The sequence below is a fragment of the Phocoena sinus genome, chromosome 1 (genome assembly GCF_008692025.1).
Source record: "Phocoena sinus isolate mPhoSin1 chromosome 1, mPhoSin1.pri, whole genome shotgun sequence".
Taxonomy (NCBI): domain Eukaryota; kingdom Metazoa; phylum Chordata; class Mammalia; order Artiodactyla; family Phocoenidae; genus Phocoena; species Phocoena sinus.
In genome coordinates, this window is record NC_045763.1 from 151,937,590 (window position 1) to 151,959,879 (window position 22,290).

At 40.0% G+C, this 22,290-nt stretch overlaps 1 protein-coding gene across 1 annotated transcript; it reads left to right on the forward strand.

Annotated features, from left to right (window-relative positions):
- Nucleotides 1-648: 648 nt before the first annotated feature.
- On the forward strand, nt 649-21,836 carry ELK4 (ETS transcription factor ELK4). Its single transcript, XM_032621737.1, has 5 exons — nt 649-1,022; nt 6,595-6,810; nt 7,965-8,840; nt 9,604-9,720; nt 11,450-21,836. The coding sequence occupies exons 2-5, from the start codon at nt 6,604-6,606 to the stop codon at nt 11,546-11,548; spliced, it is 1,299 nt and encodes a 432-aa protein (XP_032477628.1). The 5' UTR covers nt 649-1,022; nt 6,595-6,603; the 3' UTR covers nt 11,549-21,836.
- The last annotated feature ends 454 nt before the right edge of the window (nt 21,837-22,290 follow it).

The following is a 22,290-nucleotide window of genomic DNA, read 5'->3' on the forward strand; positions in this document are numbered from 1 at the left end:
TGGGAGGTAAAGAAAGTTGCTTAAGACTGACGAGTTAGTGAGAGGCAGAGCCACGGATGGATTCCAGGTCTCCGACTCCAACGCCAGAACACCAGTGTTTCCATTTGTCAGTTCCGGCACTAGAGAACCACAGTGCTGATTTAATGTTTGTCAAGTGTTCATAGTGCCCTGGGATCTGGCACTTCGATGAGAAAGCTGTGGCAATACCGACCTCTCTGTACACCCAGCCAAGAAGGCAGGACGGGAGGCCTGGAGGGAGAAGCCCTCACATTTAAGTTTCGCAACAACAGAAGTGGTCCTCTGGAGGCTGCTTGGCGAGCGCCACCTCTTCCCTCGGGCGGGGGGAGACACGGAGGGGCCCCAGGCCCCTCCGAGGTCCCGAGCCATCTGGCAGCTTCGGAGTGCGGTTTCGGGTCGTGGGCCTCAGTAAACAGCAACTGGCTAGTAACCCAGCGGAGAGTGCAAAGCGGAGAAACCCAAACAGCACCCTCGCCCCGCCCGCACCCCTGGCCCCCCAAAACCCGGACGGGGATGAGGACGACGGCGGAAACTGCTACGGCGGCGGCTGGCAGAGCCCCTGTGCTATTGGCCCCTCCCTTCCCGCCCCCGGAAGTGACGCGCGTCAGCTCCGGCGTCGGGGAGGGACCCCAACGCAGCCGGGGGGTTTGAGAGTGGCGGCGGCCGCGGAGCGATTGGCAGGCTCGGCCGCGGCGAAGAACGCCCCGAGCGCGCGCCCGGCGGGTAGCTGCCCCGACGACCCGCGCCGCCGCCGCCGCCGCCGCGTGTGGGGGCGGGGAGGGCGGGGCGCGAGGAGCCGCGGCTGGTGCGGCGGCGGCGGGAGATGCGGGCGGCTGCGGGCACCCGGCGGGCTTGGCTTGGCCGCCGGTGCCTTCTCCGGCTCCGCCGCGGGGGTCGCAGCGGCTGCCGCGCCATCCTCGAGCTCCCAGCTTGAGAAGGCGGCGGGCGGAGAGGAGCATCGTGTTCCAGGCGGAGACCCAGAGGGAGCCCCGCGCGCCTCCTCGGTGAGCGGCCAGCCCCGCGCGCCCCGTCCACCCCGCACCCCGTCGGGGTCTCGAGGCACCCCCAACAGCGGGGAACGCGGGCGGGGGCGAGGGGCTCGCTGCACAACAGGAAACGAGCGCGTGGGGGCGGGCGCGGGGGCTGCGGCGCGCGCTCCCCTAGGGATCCGCCCCTGCCCCGCCCCGCCCGCTCAGGCGGCCCTAGCCCCGAGGCGCGCAGGTAGATGCGGCGCGACCCGCTCCGCTCTCTTCGCCCCTTATTTGGTACCGCGAGGTCCCTGGGGCAAAAGGTGGCAGTGATTTTTTTGGGGGGGTGGGGGCAAGAGGGGAGCAATTCTGACTTTCTGTAGTGACAGGAAGTTGGAAAGTGAAAGTACAGTAATTCAGTGCTTACCCAGGCCCGGTGAGGTTGCGGCTCTTCCCCTGGACTTTGATCTCCTCGGGGGCACACGGTCATCCGTGTCTCTTCCTGTCCCCAAGCTCGCTATTCATCCGGTGTCAAGTTTCATTTCTTTTTCTGTTTCTCTCCCGCAACCCCCCTCCCCTCTTTACTTTCCGCTTAATGTACAGCTGCCGCGAGGCTGGTGGCTTCTTCATCCCTAGGAAGATCAATTGGAAACATCTTTTGGGGGCTGAATATTAACTGGCTTTGGCAGGAAATAAAGGGCATTGTTGGCTGAAGTAGTCAAACGATACACAATTGGCTTTTTCCCAAGCTATTGCTATTTGAAGTTTAGGGCATTTAAAGAAAGACTCTGGAATTTTATTCCTCATCAGAACGGTTCACCCATCTCTTTGGTTGGTGGATCAGAGCCTCCTCCCTCCCTCTTTGCCATCTCCCACTCACCGCCGCACTGCGTGGAAAACTTGGTGCTTCAATATTTAAGACTGTCAGTGGTGTTTTCATTAAAATGTATTGTGATTCAGTTTTCCCCCTCAGGAACTCTCCCCTCTTTAATTTTGTTTAAATGTTAAAACTGCGTTAAGTGGAATCCATTTAGGGAAATGTTGTTTTTAAGTTTTATGGTAATGTAACAGTACACTTTTAATATTCTGTTAGTATAGGATACTGTACAGTTAGATACACCAGATTACTTTTTGACAACTACGATGATTTTAAGTCAAAACTAGGCTTGATACATTTCATAATTTGCTTTTGTTTTACTTAAGCAGCACTATGAATTTAGAGACATTTATTTTTGGGGGTCTTAGCTACTGTTTCTGAAAAATAGTTGGGCCATGGGTCACCACAGCAACTGGACTATGTGTATTATAAACATGTTCAGGGTGGGAAAGCTTTCACTTAATAGAGGCTTCCTTTCCCTAATGAGTTACTTCAACATGCTCCTTTCATTTTAGCACAGGAACTAATCTACTATCTTTGAAGTGCTAAGTTAGAATCAGTTATGTTTTCCACATTTAATCCCTCAAAAATCAGATTCCTTCATTTGGATCAGTTAAGTATTTCCCTCCCTCATTATACTTGTACTAAAAATCTCTTTTAAAACTGTAACTTCTGGAAAAAACTGTAATTGTAGAAACATTGAGATTTTCGTGAGAAGAAAAATGAAGGGTTTGGGGTTTTTTTGACTGAGAATAAAAGTATTTAATATTTTTGACTTTATTTCACTCTTTGTAATTTTAAATAACTGTCTTCTGTAACTTTTTTTCCTTTAATTCTCTTTTATGGCTGAAGAAATGGTTGAATTTCATATTAATGGCACACTTTTAGGAACTAAAATGAAGAGGTTCAGCTTAACTATATGCCCAGTGGTTCACCACCTTTTCAGTCAAAGAATAAACTTATCAAAATTGAATGAGTAAAATATTCCTTTAAAGTACCCACTGAGGATGTCCATTTTATGTCTTTGTTAGTTTTTCGCAAAAGAAATTTTTTTCCAGTACGTAAGTCCAAAACCACAGTGCCCATTTTCTTTCACAGCCATTTCCCATCCCCGATGCACTGTGAAGTACACTAGAGAAGCTGCAGCGTTGTCCACATAGTTGGGTTCTGCCCTGCAGTATGCAACAGCCCCACCAGCGTTTGGCTCAGTACACACTCTCTCCTAATAACCAGAGGGAGAGGTGGAAGGTAAACCGACACCACCTTGGGAACACCTCCCATTTGCTCAGGATGGCACTTGTGTACTCATTGTGGAGATGTTGATGGTTATTTCCTTTTTTTTGCGTGTATTGCTTAGCCATTATAAACCTGAGGGGTTCAAGCACTATCTGCGTGATAGGCATTAAGACTCTAGGATTTGGTTTGGGGAATTTTTCCAAAAATAAATGGAATTACAGGCACCAAATGTGTAATAGTCTTGAGATTCCGGTTCTCTGCCCCGTTCATTTTCTTCTTTCCTCCTCTCTCCTCTTCCCCTCCTTTCTAGCTTCACCATCATCACCATTATCATTCTCTCACACATATTCACACAGTGCTGTAAGCATTGTTGATAATGAAGATGATGTTTGGAAATGTGGAGACTGAGTTCTCTGGTTAAGCTGAAATTTACTGGGAAGTAGTTGTAACAGATTTAGACTAACAAATAATTGTTTAAATGGGAAACATATGTAGTTAAAAAGTAACTTGCCATGAACAGGCATTATCAGAAGAAAAGCCTCTGCAGTAAAGTCAGAGAAATGGCAGGGACCATCCCCCCCCACCTCCCCGCCCAATACTTGATGGATATAATATAAAACCTCTGTTTTAACCCAGCTTAAGTGAGGCTATGGGAAACTATGATTTCTAGTGAGCATAGTTATCTAGCATTAAAGTAGCATTTCATATTTGTACATTATTATCACTTAGTATCTAATAATGTAATACTTCTTTACAACCCACTGGTGATGTGAATGCTTTTATCCATCTAGGGAAGTGGTTTCCCTAATGAACAGAGTATATGACTGTGATGAAAGAGACTTAGATTCATGGCCTGTTTCTCCATTAACTCTGTAAATGTGGGAGGCATCTCCCCTATTCTATTCTTTATTATTTTCCCAGCTCTACTTTTGGATGACAGTATCTCTGTATAACCAGCTTCGAAGTGATAACAGGATAATTGGAGGACTTTTTGAATGTCTCAGAAGTTATAGAAACTCAGATAGTTTCTAGTATAGTTCCTCATCTTTGCCCTTTTTGGAAGTAGACATTGTTGACGCTTTGTGAGTTGTACATAGTTAAGAGTTAGCTTTCTCAGGCCTAACTTTTGTATTGTCTGTAGTGTTTGTTTTTAACATCTTTATTGAGAAATAATTCACATACCATAAAATTCACCTACTTAGTACGGTTCAGTGGTTTTCGTATATTCACAGAGTTGTATAACCACCACCACGATCTAACTTTAGAATATTTTCATCACCCCATTAACAGTCACTCCCCTTTTCTTCTCCCCACCCATTCCCCATTCCCAGCCCTAAGCAACCACTAATCAACTTTCTGCCTATTCTGGATGTTTCATATAAATGGCTGGCTTCTTTCACTTAGGGTAATGTTTTCAAGGTTCATCCACTGAAGTAGCCCATATCAGTATTTCATTCCTTTTTCTGGCTAATATGCCACTCTGTGGTTATACTACATTTTGCTTGTCCACTCACCAGTTGTTGGACATTTGGGTGGTTTCTACTTTTTTGGGTAATGTGAATACCACCGTGAACATTCCTGTGTAAGTGTCTGTGTGGACATATATTTTCATTTCTCTTGGGCATATACCTACGAGTGGAATTACTGGGTCATATGGTAACTCTGTGTTTAGTATTTTGAGGAGCTGCCAAACTGTTTTCCAGAGTGGCTGCACCATTTTACATTCCCATCAGCAATGTATGAGGGTTTCACTTTTCTCCACATTCTAGCCAACACTTAGCATCTGTCTTTTTGATTGTAGCCATCCTAGTAGGTGTGAAGTGGTATCTTGTGTGGTTTTGATTTTAATTTCCCTAGTAACTAATGACACTGAGCATCTTTTCATGTGCTTGTTGGACATCTGTATTACTTTTTGGAGAAATGTCTTTTCAAAACCTTGGCCTATTTTCAGTTTGTTTTTTAACTGTAAGGATTCTTTATACTTTTTGATGAAAGTCCCTTATTATTTGAAAATACTTTCACCCATTCCAAGGATTGTCTCCTCACTTGATGGTATTGTTTACAGCACAAAAGTTTTAAATTTTGTTGTAGTCAATTTACCTGTTTTTAGAGTATTTTAACAGAATTGATTTCATTTAAGTCCTGTTCTGATCCAGTGAGATCTAATTCATAGATTTAAAAAGGAAGGTTTTTTGTTTTGTGTGTGTGTGTGTGTGTGTGTGTGTGTGTGTGTGTGTAAAGTTCAATTATAGACTTTTTAGAATGTGCTTATATATGGCCAGAGTTTCTGCCCTAAAGAATTCTTCCTGGGAGCGTGAGAGGGAGGAGATATGGGGATATATGTATATGTATAGCTGATTCACTTTGTTATAAAGCAGAAACTAACACACCATTGTAAAGCAATTATACTCCAATAAAGATGTTTAAAAAATATTTTAAAAAATTCTTCCTTATAAACAAGGTGTTTGGAAGTTTTTGTGAGGAAAATAACTTTGTGAGAACATTTCCTTGCTGCTCCATTGCCTAAACCAATGGTTGTTAACTGAGATGATATGGTCCCCCCAGGAGAACAGTTGGCAATGTCTGCAGACATTTTGATTGCCAAATTGGGCAGGAGGTGCTACTGGCATCTAGTGGATAGAGGCCAGGGATGTTGTTAAACTACAATGCACAGGACAGCGTCCAGGAACAAAAAACTAATCTGGCCCAAAATATCAATAGTGCTGAATTTAGGAAACTCTGGCCTAAATAGGGAGATCCTAAAACTTGAGATACTGAAAGATATTTCAGTTCCAGTCTTGATAATCAAATAAAGGTTGCTAATCAAATAAAAGGAGGATCTATGCAGGTGGAATCCCTGTGGACAGAATGGTGACAGGACTTGTAACTTAGGGAACATTTTGCTGAATATTCAGTGCTGCCAATTTGTGTGTAAATTACATTTATGATAATGGAAGCTATTTGGAGGAGAAATACCAGTGGAGCAAAAGCAGATTATTCCCTATACCTCTGGGCCACCCTGAGACACACAACATATCCTGGCAAATAAACCAGCTGGGCTAATTTAGATAGATGCTGAAATGGTGGTCTCCTCAGAGAATATGACAATGAGTTTTTAAGATAAAATTTAATAACAGTGCTACTCTACTGGTTGGCATTCGTCAGTCTGCTACTGCAATTTATGAAACTAGCTTTATCTCACAGCAAGACTTTTCTTAAGCAGCGTGGCATGCTTAAGAGTTTGGACTCTGGATCCAGATTGCCTGCGTTTAAATCTCAGCTCCACCATTTACGTGTGTGACCTTAGACAAGTTACTTAACTCTTTAATGAATCAGTTTTTTCACATGTAAAATGAGGCTGCAGTAGTATCTGTCTTATAGGATTGTTGTGGGGATAAAATGAGTAATTAGTCTAATACAGTTAGAGTACTTAAAACAGTGTCTGACATATACGGTTGGCTGTTAATTGTGTATTTTACCCGATGCCTCTTTCAGCTCATTGCTATGGACAGTGCTATCACCCTGTGGCAGTTCCTCCTTCAGCTCCTAAAGGAGCCTCAGAACGATCACATGATCTGCTGGACCTCTAATAATGGGGAGTTCAAGCTTTTGCAGGCAGAAGAGGTGGCTCGTCTCTGGGGGATTCGAAAGAACAAGCCTAATATGAATTATGACAAACTCAGCCGAGCCCTCAGATACTATTATGTGAAGGTAATACACATCCACCTCAAAACAAGAATTGATGCTTCTCTTCTGGTGAGGTTAGCGGTACTAATGTCCTGGTTTATTTATTTATTAAAAGAAATTTTTTTTAATTGAGGTATAATTGACATAAAGTTATATTGGTTTTGGGTGTACAACATAATGATGCGATATTTGTATACATTGTGAAATGATCACTGTTCTGGTTTATTTTAATTCAATTTATTTTACAGCTTCAGCAGTTTGGAATTAGGCTGAAAGATGTAAATGTTCCAGGTGTATTTCTGAAAATTCTTATTCAGTACCCAGCTCCCATTGCTCATATATTATTCCTAATTACAGTTGTCTTTAAAGGAAAAAAGATTATAGAGTTGGAATAAGGAAAAGGAACTTTTGAGATTCTTGAGGATGAATAAATACTCTTGTTTATATCATAATTTACTTTAAAAATTGTCTCATATTTACTCATTTTTTTTAGCTCTACTTAATTTTTACTTTTTAGTTTAACCTGGAACACAAATTAATACCTTAAAGAATAGCTGTTAATACCTAGATGTGATTTCTTAGTTAAAACGTTTTTGTTTAATTTCTTATTATTTTGAATACATTCTTGGGCACTGAAGTGAAATAAATGGCTCAAATGGGTAGAATTAAAGTGAGAAGCTGGGATCTTAATTTCTCTCACCTTTGAGTGGTTGATGTTATCAGCTTTCCTGTATGGAGAGATGAGGTAAGAAGCAGCTGGAGTTTCTGAAGGAAGTAGGAACCTTAGCAGAAGTAATATTCTGAATTCCTTTTTGCTTCCTCAGCATGTGAATGGCTTGTACCTTTGGAGTTATTTGAGATTGCAGTTCAGAAATTTTTGACTTCATACAGATACTTGGCTGACAGTGTTAAGCAATTAAAATCTTTCAGCTTTTATGTAACATATTAGTTCAGTTGTTAGTAAGACATTTAAATGTTTTTAACTTGTACTCCATAATAGTAGGAACTGTGTTTGGTATGGCTAGATAAATTTAGATGATTTTGAAGCTTTCAAGTAAACTACCTATCAAATAGAGAACCCCATTTGGTCAGCTTTTTCATGGGAGGTGGGTAAAGTTTAAGAAATGCTTAAGAAAAGTTTAAGAAAGTCTAAGAGTGTTTATTTTATTTATCTACAGAATATCATTAAAAAAGTGAATGGTCAGAAGTTTGTGTACAAGTTTGTCTCGTACCCAGAGATTTTGAACATGGATCCTATGACAGTGGGCAGGGTTGAGGGAGACTGTGAAGCTTTAAGCGTCAGTGAACTCAGCAGCAACAGTTCCAAAGATGTGGAGAATGGCGGGAAAGAGAAGCCACCACAGCCTGGTGCCAAGACCTCTAGCCGCAATGACTACATACACTCTGGCTTATATTCTTCATTTACTCTCAACTCTCTGAACTCCTCCAACAGGAAGCTTTTCAAATCTATAAAGGTGGAAAATCCAGCTGAGAAATTGGCAGAGAAAAAATCTCCTCAGGAGCCAACACCATCTGTTATCAAATTTGTAACCACACCTGCCAAAAAGCCACCAGTTGAACCTCTTGCTGCTGCCATCTCTACTGGCCCAAGTATCTCTCCGTCTTCAGAAGAAACTATGCAAGCGTTGGAGAATTTGGCTTCCCCCAGACTGCCTTCTCTGGAAGCACCAGCTTCTGCATCTAGCGTAACTGCCGCTTTTACCACCACACCACCTATTTCGTCCGTGTCCCCTCTGCAGGAGCCTTCTAGAACACCTTCACCACCACTGAGTTCCAACCCAGACATGGACCCAGACATGGAATCAGTGGCTTCTCAGCCAATGGAACTTCCGGAGGACTTGTCCCTGGAGCCTAAAGACCAGGATTTGGCTTTGCCAGAAAAGGACAAAACAAATAATTCGTCAAGGTCCAAGAAACCCAAGGGGTTAGAGCTGGCACCAACCCTGGTGATCACGGGCAGTGATCCAAGCCCACTGGGAATATTAAGCCCATCTCTCCCTACAGCTTCCCTTACGCCAGCACTTTTTTCGCAGGTAACACTTTCTTTCTTATTAGTGCTGCATTTTTTGGGTTTTGTTTGTTTTTACTCACCTTTTAAAACAAATCCAGAATTTATAACCTCAAGTTCTCATTTGGCTACATAGGCTTGCCTTACAGAAGGTTATATGACCCTGTGAAAGTAACCCAATTCCTCACCTCAATTAGGATTGTCAAAATAAAAGGTTTGGAGTATTGTGTTAAAAAATTCATTGTTCTACAAGTAAATAAGTATTTGGTGTTTCCACTTTCTCCTAAAGAAAATAAGTATATTCTCTCTCTCTTTTTTTTTGCGGTGGGGGGGGGTCATATAAAACAACAGTGATAATCTCAAGTTAGAAGACAACAGATCCTGAGGTCCTTACAAGTTTGTGCAGTTATTTTCATTAGCTATTTCTTAACTTGGTCATCTCATATAACATTTAAATAGTTAGATTACTCCTAGACCTACACATTATTAAGGGGAAAATATGTTTGTGACTCAGTTACCCATAATTTCTCCATACCAAAATTCAGATTGGTTTTGTTTTTCTATTTGAAAAAGATTCTACCAAAAACGGGTTAGAAAATATTTTGACCTTTATCTTACTTGGGTTGTAAAAGTAATTTCTGAGTTTTTCCTCATGATAAGATTTCCGACTTGGAGATACTTGGAGTGGAGAATAGGACAATATTTGGATTCAGAGCTATTTGTGTATTACAAGGGTAAACATAATCCTGATAAGCCATTTAGTTATATTTTTGGTTTGTGTGTTGCAGACACCCATCTTACTGACTCCGAGCCCCTTGCTCTCCAGTATCCACTTTTGGAGTACTCTCAGCCCTGTTGCTCCCCTAAGTCCAGCCAGGCTACAAGGTGCTAACACACTTTTCCAGGTAAATTACATAAAAGCTTGTCTTCTGTAATTGGGGTGTGGTAAATGAAGAAAGAGGCAAAAAGGCAGTATCCACTCTTCAGTTAATCATTGTAAAACTTCTACTTAATAAGTATTCCTTAGATTTATTTTTGAATTTCTAAGTGTTAATTTTCTGGCCAGCAGACAACTTGGATAAATATTCACGGCAGAGTTTCCTTTTCATTGTTTACTATCCCATACATTTGAATTAGAGCAAGAATTGTTTAAAACTGTAGTAGATTTTGAGCCTATCCAGTTTTTTTTTGGTCATTTTAAATGCTAGAAATCCTCTTTTCTAAAAAAAGAAAATGTGTATATATATATCTTTCTTTTTAGAGGGGTTTCCCCTTTTAACTGAGGACTTTAAAAAAATAGAGAAAACTCTTGAGAATAGTATATCAAATACTCCCATTTCCCCCCTCATTCAGAATTGATATTCATCAGTATTTTAAATATCTATATTTTAAAAAATGAATATTGTATTACCTCTTAACCAAGATCTTAGGAAAGGTCTCACAGCTTGCTTTATTTATTAAAACCCTGCAAGGCAGGTATTATTAATCTTTTTTTTTTAAGGTATTTATTTATTTATTTTTATTTAATTTTGTCTGCGCTGGGTCTTCATTACAGTACGTGGGCTGTTTGTTGTGGCGTGCGGGCTTCTCTGGTTGTGGCGCGTGGTCTCTAGAGCGCACGGGCTCAGTAGTTGCAGCGCATGGGCTTCTCTCGAGTTGGGCTCTCTAGTTGTGGCGCACGGGCTTAGTTGCTCTGCGGCATGTGGGATCTTAGTTCCCCGACCAGGGATCGAACCCTCGTGCCCTGCACTGGAAGGTGGATTTTTAATTAACCACTGGACCACCAGGGAAGTCCCGGTCTCACAGCTTTAAACCATTTTTTTGCCCAGAACATCTAGACTTTATAACTTGTAGGCTTTCTTGTAGTTGATTCATTCACTTATTCAAGGGTGTCTCCCTGGGAGATTTTCTTAGATTTTGTAATTTAAATTTTCATTTGTTCTTTTGGAAATGGAATGGTGAGGGGGGAAAAAAGAAAGAAAATTAAAAATCTTACTACTTCTGCAATTTGTTTTTTGCAAAATCTTATAAATTATTGAATAGAGTGTTGAGAATTTTCCATATTTCATTTTACATTTTTCTTTGCCTCTCACAAACAGATAATTGAATTATAGAGAGAAAGTCAAAGTGCTCATGTAGCTCCAGCCTGGAATCTCCATATACATTTGGTCTCAGAATACATGATGGGGAGCCCTTTTGTAGGATGAGCACCCTACAACTATTTGCAGCAGTTAAGAGATGGGCATCTCCTCTGGACCTCTTTTTGATAGTCTGTGATGTGCTATACAATTGAATTATACTCTGTATTGCATACTGTCATTTACTGAACTTTCTAAAACCTTCATTTGAAGTCAGGTGTGAACCTGTGTACCTTAGCATCTGAGGGAAAGTATAGGTTTGTTCTTTCCGTTCCATCAAGGTACGCTGGAGGGTGTTAATATTTAACATATAAGACAAACAATTTTTTAAAAGTTTCTGTGACATCATATTCTTCCATGATAAACAATTACTGCCTTTGTCCTGTGAGCCACTGCAGGTGGATGTCATGTTCTGCCTCAGGGAATATAATAGGGACAGAAAGTGAAATTTAGGGTTGCATGATAGGACGATAATGTGTTTTATTTTCTTTCTCAGTTTCCTTCTGTGCTGAACAGTCATGGGCCGTTCACTCTGTCTGGCCTGGATGGACCTTCCACCCCTGGCCCATTTTCCCCAGATCTACAGAAAACATAACCTATGCACTTGTGGGATGAGAGAACCAAGGAATAACACCCAAGAGACACCCAACATGATTACATTTAAAGTGAGCAATTGATACATCACAATGCTGATGAGAGACTATTGTGATTTCTGCCATTCTCCATTAAAAATGCTTTTTTAGGATTCCCTTTCAATAGGACTCAAGTTAGACTGTGTATAAAAATGCCTTAATTGGAGTCCAGACTCCACCTCCCTCTTTTTCTTTCTTTTTAAAAAAATATTTTGAACTTTGTGTTAAAGAAATTTTTGGTGGGGTTTAGCAGCTAGCTATGCTTTGCAAGAGAATTAAGAACAAAGTTACTCCTCCTGCCTTATTGGGACCCTTTGGCCAGGAAAAAAATTATGCTTTGAGCATGTTATATAAAGAAATATTAGTTAAATGAAATTGGCCATATCTTCAGGACTTTAATGTGCTCTGTTGAATACTGAGTTGTGCATAAGCAGTAGAGGAAAAAGAATCATTCCTATTCACACAAAGAAAGATTGGAGCAGGACTATTGGGTAGATTCTGTTTTGCTATGAACTATAACATATGTAAGCAACTCCACAAAAAGGCGTCTTATTTACATTTATTCAGGGTGGATCTCTTAGCTATATGTGTGATCTTGTCTGAACCTGTCAACAGAGCATGGAGCTAGTTTATTCCCACTTAGGGAGATTTTTAAACCGGGGACTTAAAACAGTATTTGGAACAACCAGTGAGAACATGGGACCCCATATCTGGCACAGAAATGTCGTCTGCTCTCTAGGTGGTATGATTACACACCCACAGAATACAGTATGGTAAACGATGGCTTTTAGGGAGATGAACCTGGGGTTTGAAATTTTGAGGCATCTCTGAGTCGAAGATTCAATTGAATAACTTGAAACAACATGTAGGGCTTTTCTCGGTTGGAAGGTGCCGGCGTGAAGGACCCTTTTCTCTGTTCATTTTATCCCATTTTCTACCGTATATTTGTCTTTTAAATTTAAGGTTGTTAGAGGTTGTGATAGTTTTAACAAGTAATTAGGAAGATGAAAAGCAAAATGAAGCCTCCAAATCTGTAGTGAAGTAAAGATATGCTTATTTCTTTGAGTTTTTTTTTTTTTTAATAAGAAAGGAGCAGAGTTCATTTGGTAATGCTCATACATAGGGATTGGATTATTCATATTAGTAGTGAAAAACTTAGGCCTTCATCTCTACCAAATTTATAAAATATTACCATATAGTAATCAGTGCCAGGTGCAGACAGATTTGTTGATCCCCTAAAGTGATTTGATACCAACGTCACAGTTGAGTCTTTTGAAAAACTTGGCTTTAAAGTCCAGGATCAGATGATATGCTGCTACCACCACCACCTCCCTGCCCATTAAACTAGTCTTTTAACCCTAGAAATAGTTCCTATAATTAACCACCTGAAGTAAATGGAATAAGGGAGTCGTAAGGACTTGAGGGCTCAAAGTGACACTGCTATAAACCAGCATCTTCCAGATACATAAAGTTCACTTTGTTTTATACAGTATGGAGAAACTCTAGCATAAGATGTCTGTGCTAGTTCATTAGTAGCAGAAGGACAGTATTCAGGGAGCTGCCTTTATATTTGTAGTGTTGGAGACTGTTACGGGTTCATTTGTGGTTATCAGCTGAAAAGTTCTGTTCCTGAGATGTGCGATAGCAGTGTTGAAAGGTAGTGTTCAGTAGTGATGGGGAACAGACATACTGGATTTTCTTCCCACATTGAATCATTTCGTTTGCATGCCTCTTTGAAATTAGACTGCTCAGCAGCACTTTGGACTAGTTTTTATTAGGTTAATTCACATTTTGAACATTAGATAAGTAAATATTGATGGCTTGATTTTAACTAGATATTTTAAATTTTGAGAGCACAAAAGTATCTTATTTTGAGTCAAAGGAGAAAAGCCATTGGTTTGTTTTCATAGATAGTATCTTTGATAATTAACCGTCTCAGCACAGGGGTGCCTGGAACCAAGGGCATCATGAAAACTCGGTCAAAGCAACTTCCTAGGAACCAGTTTTAGTGAGTCCTCTGCCTATAAACCTCTCCCAGAAGTCTCTGAGAGGTGTGGGCCTTAGGAGGTTGATGATGATCTGCTTTCTCTTTGAGATCAACTGTTTTGGGGAAGTTGGTGTGTGTGTTTGTGTGTATGTATGTGTTCACTTTTTTAAGTGAAATGAAACTGCAACTATAGTGCAAGTGTGTATGAGGCAGATCGTTCTATTTGTAAACTACCTCCTTCCTGGAAAAGTCTCTGTTTTGTATTTTTTTGAACATCCACAGAGTTCTTCTTAGCATCAAAAGGTGACATACCACTTAAGATCAGTATTCACTGGAGAGACTTATATTTGGTAGCGGTAGCTGGTATCCATCACTGGTCGCTTTGCCAGGATGAATGCTGGTTGGCCAAAGGAGCCCAAGTTAAGATAGGGGAGCAGGTTTAGTGAGTTTTTGCGACTTCTGCTGCGATTAGCTTAACTTTTCATTTGCTCTGGCCGATATCTAGTCAGTTGTATGCTGTGAGATGTTTAACCACCAGGCTCTCTGAAGGGAAAAAAAAGGCCCTTAAATTGTAGCATTTGCTGATTCCCGTCGTGTAAGTTACTCCCTCTGTGGTTGATTTTAAGCCACCACCTTGGAGTTGAGAAGGGGGGCGCACAGTTGGCTCAGAGCCACACACTCAGCCAGCGAACCGCTGCATTTATTTCACCCCAGGGTGGATTTTCACATAATTTCTAAAATAATTTTTTCTTTTTGGCTTGTCACAGTGCTTTTGTGATACAATATTCCTCATGGCATATTTTATGTGTTCAAAGGTGGAAACTTCCATTGATTTTTAAAAATTTTATACATGATGGAAGAATCCAGAAACCCTCAAAAGGTCAGCCTTATGCTTCTTTGAGTTAAAATATAGGTTTAATTTTTCTACATCTTGGTGGTTAAAATACAGGTAACAGTAATTTTTTTCTTTAGATTTTGATGGGGAAAATAAGCCCATGAGCCTATAGTAAAAGGGTACTAGATTTATTTTTACACTGGATTTTTTTTTTTTACAATTCCTTGAAGATTTACATACTATAGTGGAGCTCAAAAAAGGCAGCACTGACTGTTGAATCTATTTACATGGCACAATTTTTAGTTTTCTCCATACTGTGTGTTACTTAGGCTTGGAGGAGACAGTAAATCAGAGGCTTGGAATTCTGGAACTGTAACTGCAGGCTGTTGATATTATCACTTCAGTGCCATTCACACTTGGCATTGTGTGATGTCTAGTCTAATGACATCGTTTCATCCTGATCTCAGAACTTGTGTTATGATTCTAAAGTTCTCAAAGGCAGTTTTGTATGTTTCTAGTGAATATATGCACATTAGAGCCGTTCACTGGCATTTCAGAAAAGCAGTCTCCAACCTTTTTGAACACACACCTTGATCAATAAAAGGCTTTGAACACAAATACCCTATTGCAAATTTATATGTATATATGTTAAGTTATATACTGCTATACTAAAGTCCTATATACACTATAAGACATAACACAAAACAGAAATTAAGGATGGCATAAAAATAAATCTTGAGTAGAAATTCTAATATTTTTTTCCTGCATCCAGTAGATTGTCTTGTGCACCCCCCTGGAGGCATGTACTCTACTTTAAAGCCCCCTGACTCAGGGTTTGTTTGTCAGTCTAATCTTGAAAAATACAATGTGGAAGCTTTGGTTGTGATATATGGGGAAATCCTTTACATATTTGATTTGATTTTTATGTAAAATCTCCAGTAGAGATTAGGAATTTTTCAGCAGAGCTTGTCATCAGCTTTCTGAAATTTCCTATTTCTTTTTCATGAGAAATTTCTTTTTCATACATTGCCAAATAGCCCATTACCAAATGTTTTCCAGAGCTTCATGCTTATTATTTTTGACACCCTGTTGTCTCTTTCCTTTCCATATTAGGTGTGACTTTATAATTTACTTCTGTTTTACTAGCTGCTCTCCAACTTCTTTTGGCCTTATTAATGTTACATTTTACCAACAATTTCAGAATTATTTCAAGTTGCTTTATGTTAAAATACATAACAACCTCCAGTTTCTTGCTGCATTGGTAAGTTTTTTATTATTATTATTATTTTTTTGGTAACATTTTGGCATCTGAACAAATAAATATTTTCTTGATGGGTCTATTCTATCTATCACTTCATTTATTGTATGTATTTTATTTACCCATGCCAGAAATCTAGAATTGTGCTGAGGTGCCGTTCTTAGGTGTGTAAACAAGTATGGCGACAAGTGCAGGTCTCTGTGCGGAAGCCTGGAGCTCTGAGTGAAGGATCACAGCAACAGGAAAACTAGACTCTTCATGAAGTACGTAGTCTGTGATCTGAGGGTGTGACAGGATGGAATTGAGAAGTTAATTGTTCAATTCATAATAGTGAAGTGGAGGCCAGCCATAATTATCTTGAGCAGGTACTCTGACCAGAGAATTAGTTGGATGGAAAGTGTTTGGTCAATTATCTTCTTGGTTTTGGGTCAACAATTAATCAACAATTAAATAAACAGTTGTTACTGTTTTTAATGCTGCTGGTGTTGCCTGAAACAGGTGCCCTGTTATTTCTCTGTGTCATCAGAATTCTGCTTACTGAAGTTGAAGTTTTAATCTTAGAATCTAGAATTCTTGTGGGTGGCGGTATATTAAGCAAGAAAAGAAGGCGGTTTGATTTCATTTCTCGTACTTGGTGGAACCTGTCAGGATGAAAGTCATGTTTTTACCTGTAAACAGAGCAGAACTGAAATGTGAGTTATTGATGTAGTATAAATGTTCCATTTGAAGCTGCCAGTTTCTTCAAGCTACTTTTCTGAAAAAAAAAATTGTGATAGATTGACAGCCTGCCAGAAATAGCAATTTCTAGGGTGCCGCCATCCACACTTAGCTGTTGTGAAGATGGAAATCAGAGTGGTTTGCGTGAGAGGGGAAAGGTTGGCTCTAAGCTTTCTATAGAAACCAGGAAATTCAGGCTGTTAACGTTTTAAATGAAACCTTTAACAAGAAAATTTATGAGGGATACAATCAAACATAGTCTCTTGAACTCTAATCTTCTGAGTATAATATAGATTAAGAAGTTTTATGAGGCTTAAGTTTTTATTTTAAAATATTTTGGGAAACTAGAGCATTTCTTTCCAAGTCATTCTGATTGGCTGAGTGCATACATGTGTGTGTATATATTACTGATGTATTGACTGAGTATATGTTTGTGTGTACGTGTATAAATAAATCTATTTTTCAGAGGGAACATATGGTCATCCTAGTCTGGGATGGTTCCTAGGCTATTTTATACTGAAACTTAAAAACAAAAATTGGCTGCACTTTGCAGTTGTCACTTTTTAAAAATTAATGCCTTGCACATTTGTTCTTTTAAATGCATAGAATCATAAGCCTTAAAGACTAATTGCTTGTCTACTCTTTAGAAATACTGTACAGTGTGCTACATGTGACATACTCTAAGCAAAGTCATCTTAAACTGTTTTCTTATATTCATGTATCATTGAGCAAATAAGAATGTTCTTTCTAAAAACGTCTACATTTTTGTGTAAAACCCTTGTTACGCTGGGTTCTAAGTTTCTCAGAGAGGAGGTTTATACTAGACGTAGTATTTCTAAAATACAGATTTAACCATGATTGATATAGTGGTGGAGGAATTCTGGCATTGTAGCTTATTCATCCTTTTGAACTGTACATAAAAAGCATTAGCAGAAAACTCAAAAGAGTATCTTGGGCTGAATGGTCTTCTCAACTTTGCCTTGTTTCCCATCTCATAAGGGCCCGTTCTTGTTCTTGTCCCCTCCAAGGATTATGAGCCCTGCGAGGACAGGCCTGGGATCTTCTGGACGGGTTGGGGGTGGGGAGGTTCCCTGTGGCTGGGCCTGAGTTCTAGCCAGTCCATCATTCAAGCTTGCCTAGAGTTCAGGGGTGGGAATGCCATATACTGGTATGAAATCACTTGGCACTTTTTGGGACACCATTATTAGCACTGTTCTGTTTTTAATAACTGGAAGCACTTAATGATTATTTTGTTTAATTTCACCTTGAGGATATTGAGGGTCAGGGAAGTTAAGGTTTATTGCTTGCTTATGTTTTCTGGAACTTGGCTGTTTGGAGAAGGGTAAGTGGATTACCCAATGAGCCCTTCTAGGCTCTGTAAGGTATGCTGTTTTGGCTAGGATGCTTTAAAATAATTTACAAGCTTTTAATATTCTGCTTTGTAGAAATGTATGACTTTTAATGGTCTGCAGTTGGTGGATCATACTCAACTTTGTGAATTTGCCAAATTTAAGTTTCTTTTCTGTTTAATCATTGTTGCTTATTGTGTGTCAGGTAGGGGACACAGTCCTTTCTAAGACATTTCACACTTTTTGTTTTTGATGGCAGTATTACCAAGGGCCTTTAAGGTGTACATTACATTCATCGCTTATGTGATAAAGTAGCATATTGTATGAACTTCCCTGTTCAGTATTAGTGAAGTGAACTGAGATGCATATATGTAAAGATAGAAATGAATGCAATTAATTTTTGATTACTTGAGGCCTATTTTTGGTTTGGCCATTCGACCTTTTCTAGTCACAATCATGTGTATTTCTTCACTTTTACCTTCTAGCAGTTTCATTTATCTTTGTGGGTAGGGAAGATTAAATATGAAACTCAGTCCAGTCATTTTGCTACTGGTTGGCTTTGGTTTGAGGCAAATAAAATTTTTGACTTAGTTTTTTAGAATTCTGCCCTTTACACTAGATAATCAAGTTGGCTTTAAAAAAAAGTGTACAATTTTGTCCTTTGAAGAGCGAACTAATAATTTTCTGTGAGCCCTATTGGATCTTCAAGTATGGATAACACTTGAAAATTAAATACTGTTAAACTTTTGATTTTCGCCCACCCAACGTGTAAGTCAGAAAGAGAGCATATGTCTGCTGTGGTGTTAACACAGAGAGATGTATTCTTTTACCTCAGTGTCTTAGTTTGGCCTCTGTAATAAGAACTTGTCAGGGTGCTTTTCTTAAACTCCGATTCATTCAGCTGAGAAGACAGTTACTTCATTGTTTATTTTTCCCCTTGTTTATTTTATTGAAATCTATCTCTCATAAGATCTAGTATCCACTACTTTTGTATAAACAGAATACTTACATATAATACCAGTGCACACCTACCCAAAAGACTGCATTATTGTTAAAGTGTCATTAACAACTTGTCTTGATTAATCTGTTTAATTTACATGAGGGAGACCTTTGAAGTATTAAAATCACTTTCTTTTCTTTTTCCTAGAAAAGCAATTCAAATGATGGTAACTGCTAACATTTATTAAAATCACATTAATTGCTGATGCAGCTGGAGAGAAACTGCCACATCTTCTAGCTAAGCAGTCTGACTTAACGTGTTGGGAAACTAAGGGATGTTGTTTTAGGGTAGTTAGTCTGGCTGTAGCCGGAGCCTTCAGCTCGACATGCGTGTGGCAGAAAAACTTCAGAGTTTAGGTTGGCGAGGAAGAATATGCGCTGGCACTTTGAGGGCTTTATAATATGCTGCTTTCAGGAGGGAAAAGTGTAGTTGATACTCAGTGCACCTCCAGACATAGTAAGGGGTTGCTCTGAATCACCGATCAGGTGATCTTTTCTTTTCTATGGCTTCAAGTTTTATGCAAAAATATTGTTAACTTCTGTAATGATGATATGCGTCTTTTTAGAAAGATGATACATTTTTAAAAACTATTTTATGTAAGAGCTGTCAGAGGTATCTGCTTTGTACAATGGCAAGCTGGCTTTAAGAAAGCGCTGTACCAAGTTTACTGAAGTCCAAGATTATATAGATATGCTCAGAGATGTATGTGCGACTTGATACGGACAATTGTATTTTTTTAAATAAATATTTTTAACAAAATGACTTTCTGAGTTACTTCCCTCCTCTCACATCTATTGAGGTAGTCCTTGTGTATTATATTCCCGTCTATGCTCAATGTGGGTAAGGAAAGTTCCGCTTTCCCAAAGGTTATCATTAAAACCTGGCCTTCAACGATTTGATGTGTAGCTACATTAAAATATTTAAAGCCTGTGTTGAGATAGGTAGTGAAAAGGGGAAACTGTAAAATGACTGTTGATACAAAAAGGAATTAAAAGAGTACTGACTGGCTAGAAAAATTATTTTCCTTGTGAAATCTTTTTATTTTACTTTTAAAATTTATTTACATTTTTAAAAAGTATTTAAATTTTAATCAGGCCCTTTTGTTTCAGTCCTTTGTAAGAAACAGCTCTTGCTTATTTCCGCTCTAGGCACTGTTTCTTCACGTAGTTTTCGAGATTAGAAACTAGAGACTTCAGTTTGTTAAGCAAATGAAGTTAGGCCTTTTTAGAACTGGTCTGATAAAATATACATGGGGGCAAGTGGGGTTAATAGGTGGCAGAATCACATCAGAGCTCTGTTTCATATCATCCCTAGATGAAAATAAGAGGAACAAACTTCCGCAGGGGACGACAGTTCACTAGCCCTGGTGAGATGTCCCTTCAGATGATGGGGCAATGTTCACTCAGCACAGTGGGTGGTAACCACTTGTGAGGACTGCTGGATTCCCCTAAACCAATGTTCTCAAAATGCATTGCCTAGAACAGCAGTCCCACGAGGGCGAATAAGTTTGGGAAATGGGGTCTTCACCGCTTGGAGAGTTGAAGTGCGTATCAGAATATTAAAAGCTCTAAGAAATCTTTTAGTAAAAAAAAAAACCTGTTTAGGGCTTCCCTGGTGGTGCAGTGGTTGAGAGTCCGCCTGTCGATGCAGGGGACATGGGTTTGTGCCCCGGTCCGGGAAGATCCCACATGCCGCGGAGCGTGAGGCAGCGTGAGCCATGGCCGCTGAGCCTGCGCGTCCGGAGCCTGTGCTCCGCAACGGGAGAGGCCACAACAGTGAGAGGCCCGCGTACCGCAAAAAAAAAAAAAACCAACCTGTTTAATCCACCATTTTCTAACCTTTCTGACTGGTGACACATCCTCTTTTGAGAGGCATAATGTCTATTTTGCAATTATCAATACTTTCTGTGTTTCACAGATGCATCTAATGATAAAACGAATATCCTAATATTGGGTAACTGGCATTATTAGGTAGGAGATAATCATTAACAGTTGTAAGATTTCACACTGATTGTCACTACAAAGCACTGCACTTACTGGAATACACCCTGTAACTGAAGGGAGTCCACGAAGTTGACTTCATTTGGAATAATCTTCCAATAAGAGGGCATTATATAATGAAAAATGAAACAGGGACAATAATTTCTAATAGCTGTGCAAGTTAGGTGGCAAGCATTGGTGGCAAGGAGGTTGCTGGAACAGAGTTGATTTTATGATTCTCGTATGTTTTGAATACACATCATTTGATAGAAACCCCTCTCTAGTCAAGGTCACCTTCCGTATTGCCAAATCCAGTGGCCGATGTTCAGTCCACATGGGACCTTGTAGCAGCACTGATTACTTCCTCCTTCTTAAGATATTCTTCGCATGCCTTCCAGGAACCCACATTCTCTCCTGAACTTCCTCCTACTTCTCTGGTTGCTTCTCTCATTTACTCTGCTGGATCCTGTTCTTTTTTTCAAACCTCTCAGTGTTGCAGAATCCCAAGGCTCAATCTTCGATCTCTCTCTACGTTTACTCCCTAGATGACCTCATTCAGTCCCGTGGCTTTAAACATTCTTTATATGTAGGTGACCACGAAGTTTGTATCTTCAGGCTTGACTTTTCTCTTAACCTCTAGATTTTATATCTGTCAGCCTTCTTGGCATCCAATATAGCATCATAAAATGAACATGTCCTGAAACAACTCTTGAGCGCTCCCGTTGTCTTCCTTAAGGAAGACCATTTAAGGTCTTCCTTAAATGGCCTTATCACATGCCCATAACACAAGTCAAATGCCTTTAGGGTTATCCTTGATTCCTGTCTTTCTCTCATGCCCCACACCTGATTTATCAGCAAATTGTCAGTTTGACTTTCAAAATATACTTTAACCCAATCACTCTGACTACTGACGCTACCAGCATTGTCCAAGCCACCACCATCTCTTACCTAGTTTACTGCAATTATACCCTTTCTGGTGTCCCCAGTTTCATCCTTGTTCCACAGCCTCTCTCTTCTTCACACAACCACCAGAGTATTACTTTTAAACATGTAAATCAGATCATGTCCCTTGCTGCCCACAACTCTCCCAATAACCTCACCTAACTAAAAAAAAAAAAAAAAAAAACCACATTCCTACCATGGCTTATATGATCTGAGCCCCCAGCTACCACCCCAACTTATTTGCCACTCTTCCCGCTTCCTCACCGCACTTAGCCACACTGGCCTGCTTGCTGTTCCTCAGACACTATAAGCATATTCCGTCTAAGGCCCTTGCACTTGCTGTGTCCCCAGCCCGACAGGAAATACCTCAGGCCTTTGGATGGTTGCTCCTGCCTCTCATTTCGGTTTCTGCATAAATGACACCTCTTTAGAAAGGCCATGGAGCATCTCTTGACATTCCCTCTTCACATCCACCTTCCCCGCTTTATCTTTCTTTATGTACTCAATTATCACTCACCCTGTGGCACGTTACTTGTTTACTGTCTTTGTGAGGCAGGGACTTCTGTCCCATTCTCTGCTGTATCTGCACCTGGATCAGTGCTTTAAACCTAGCAGGTGATCAATAAATCTTTTTTAAA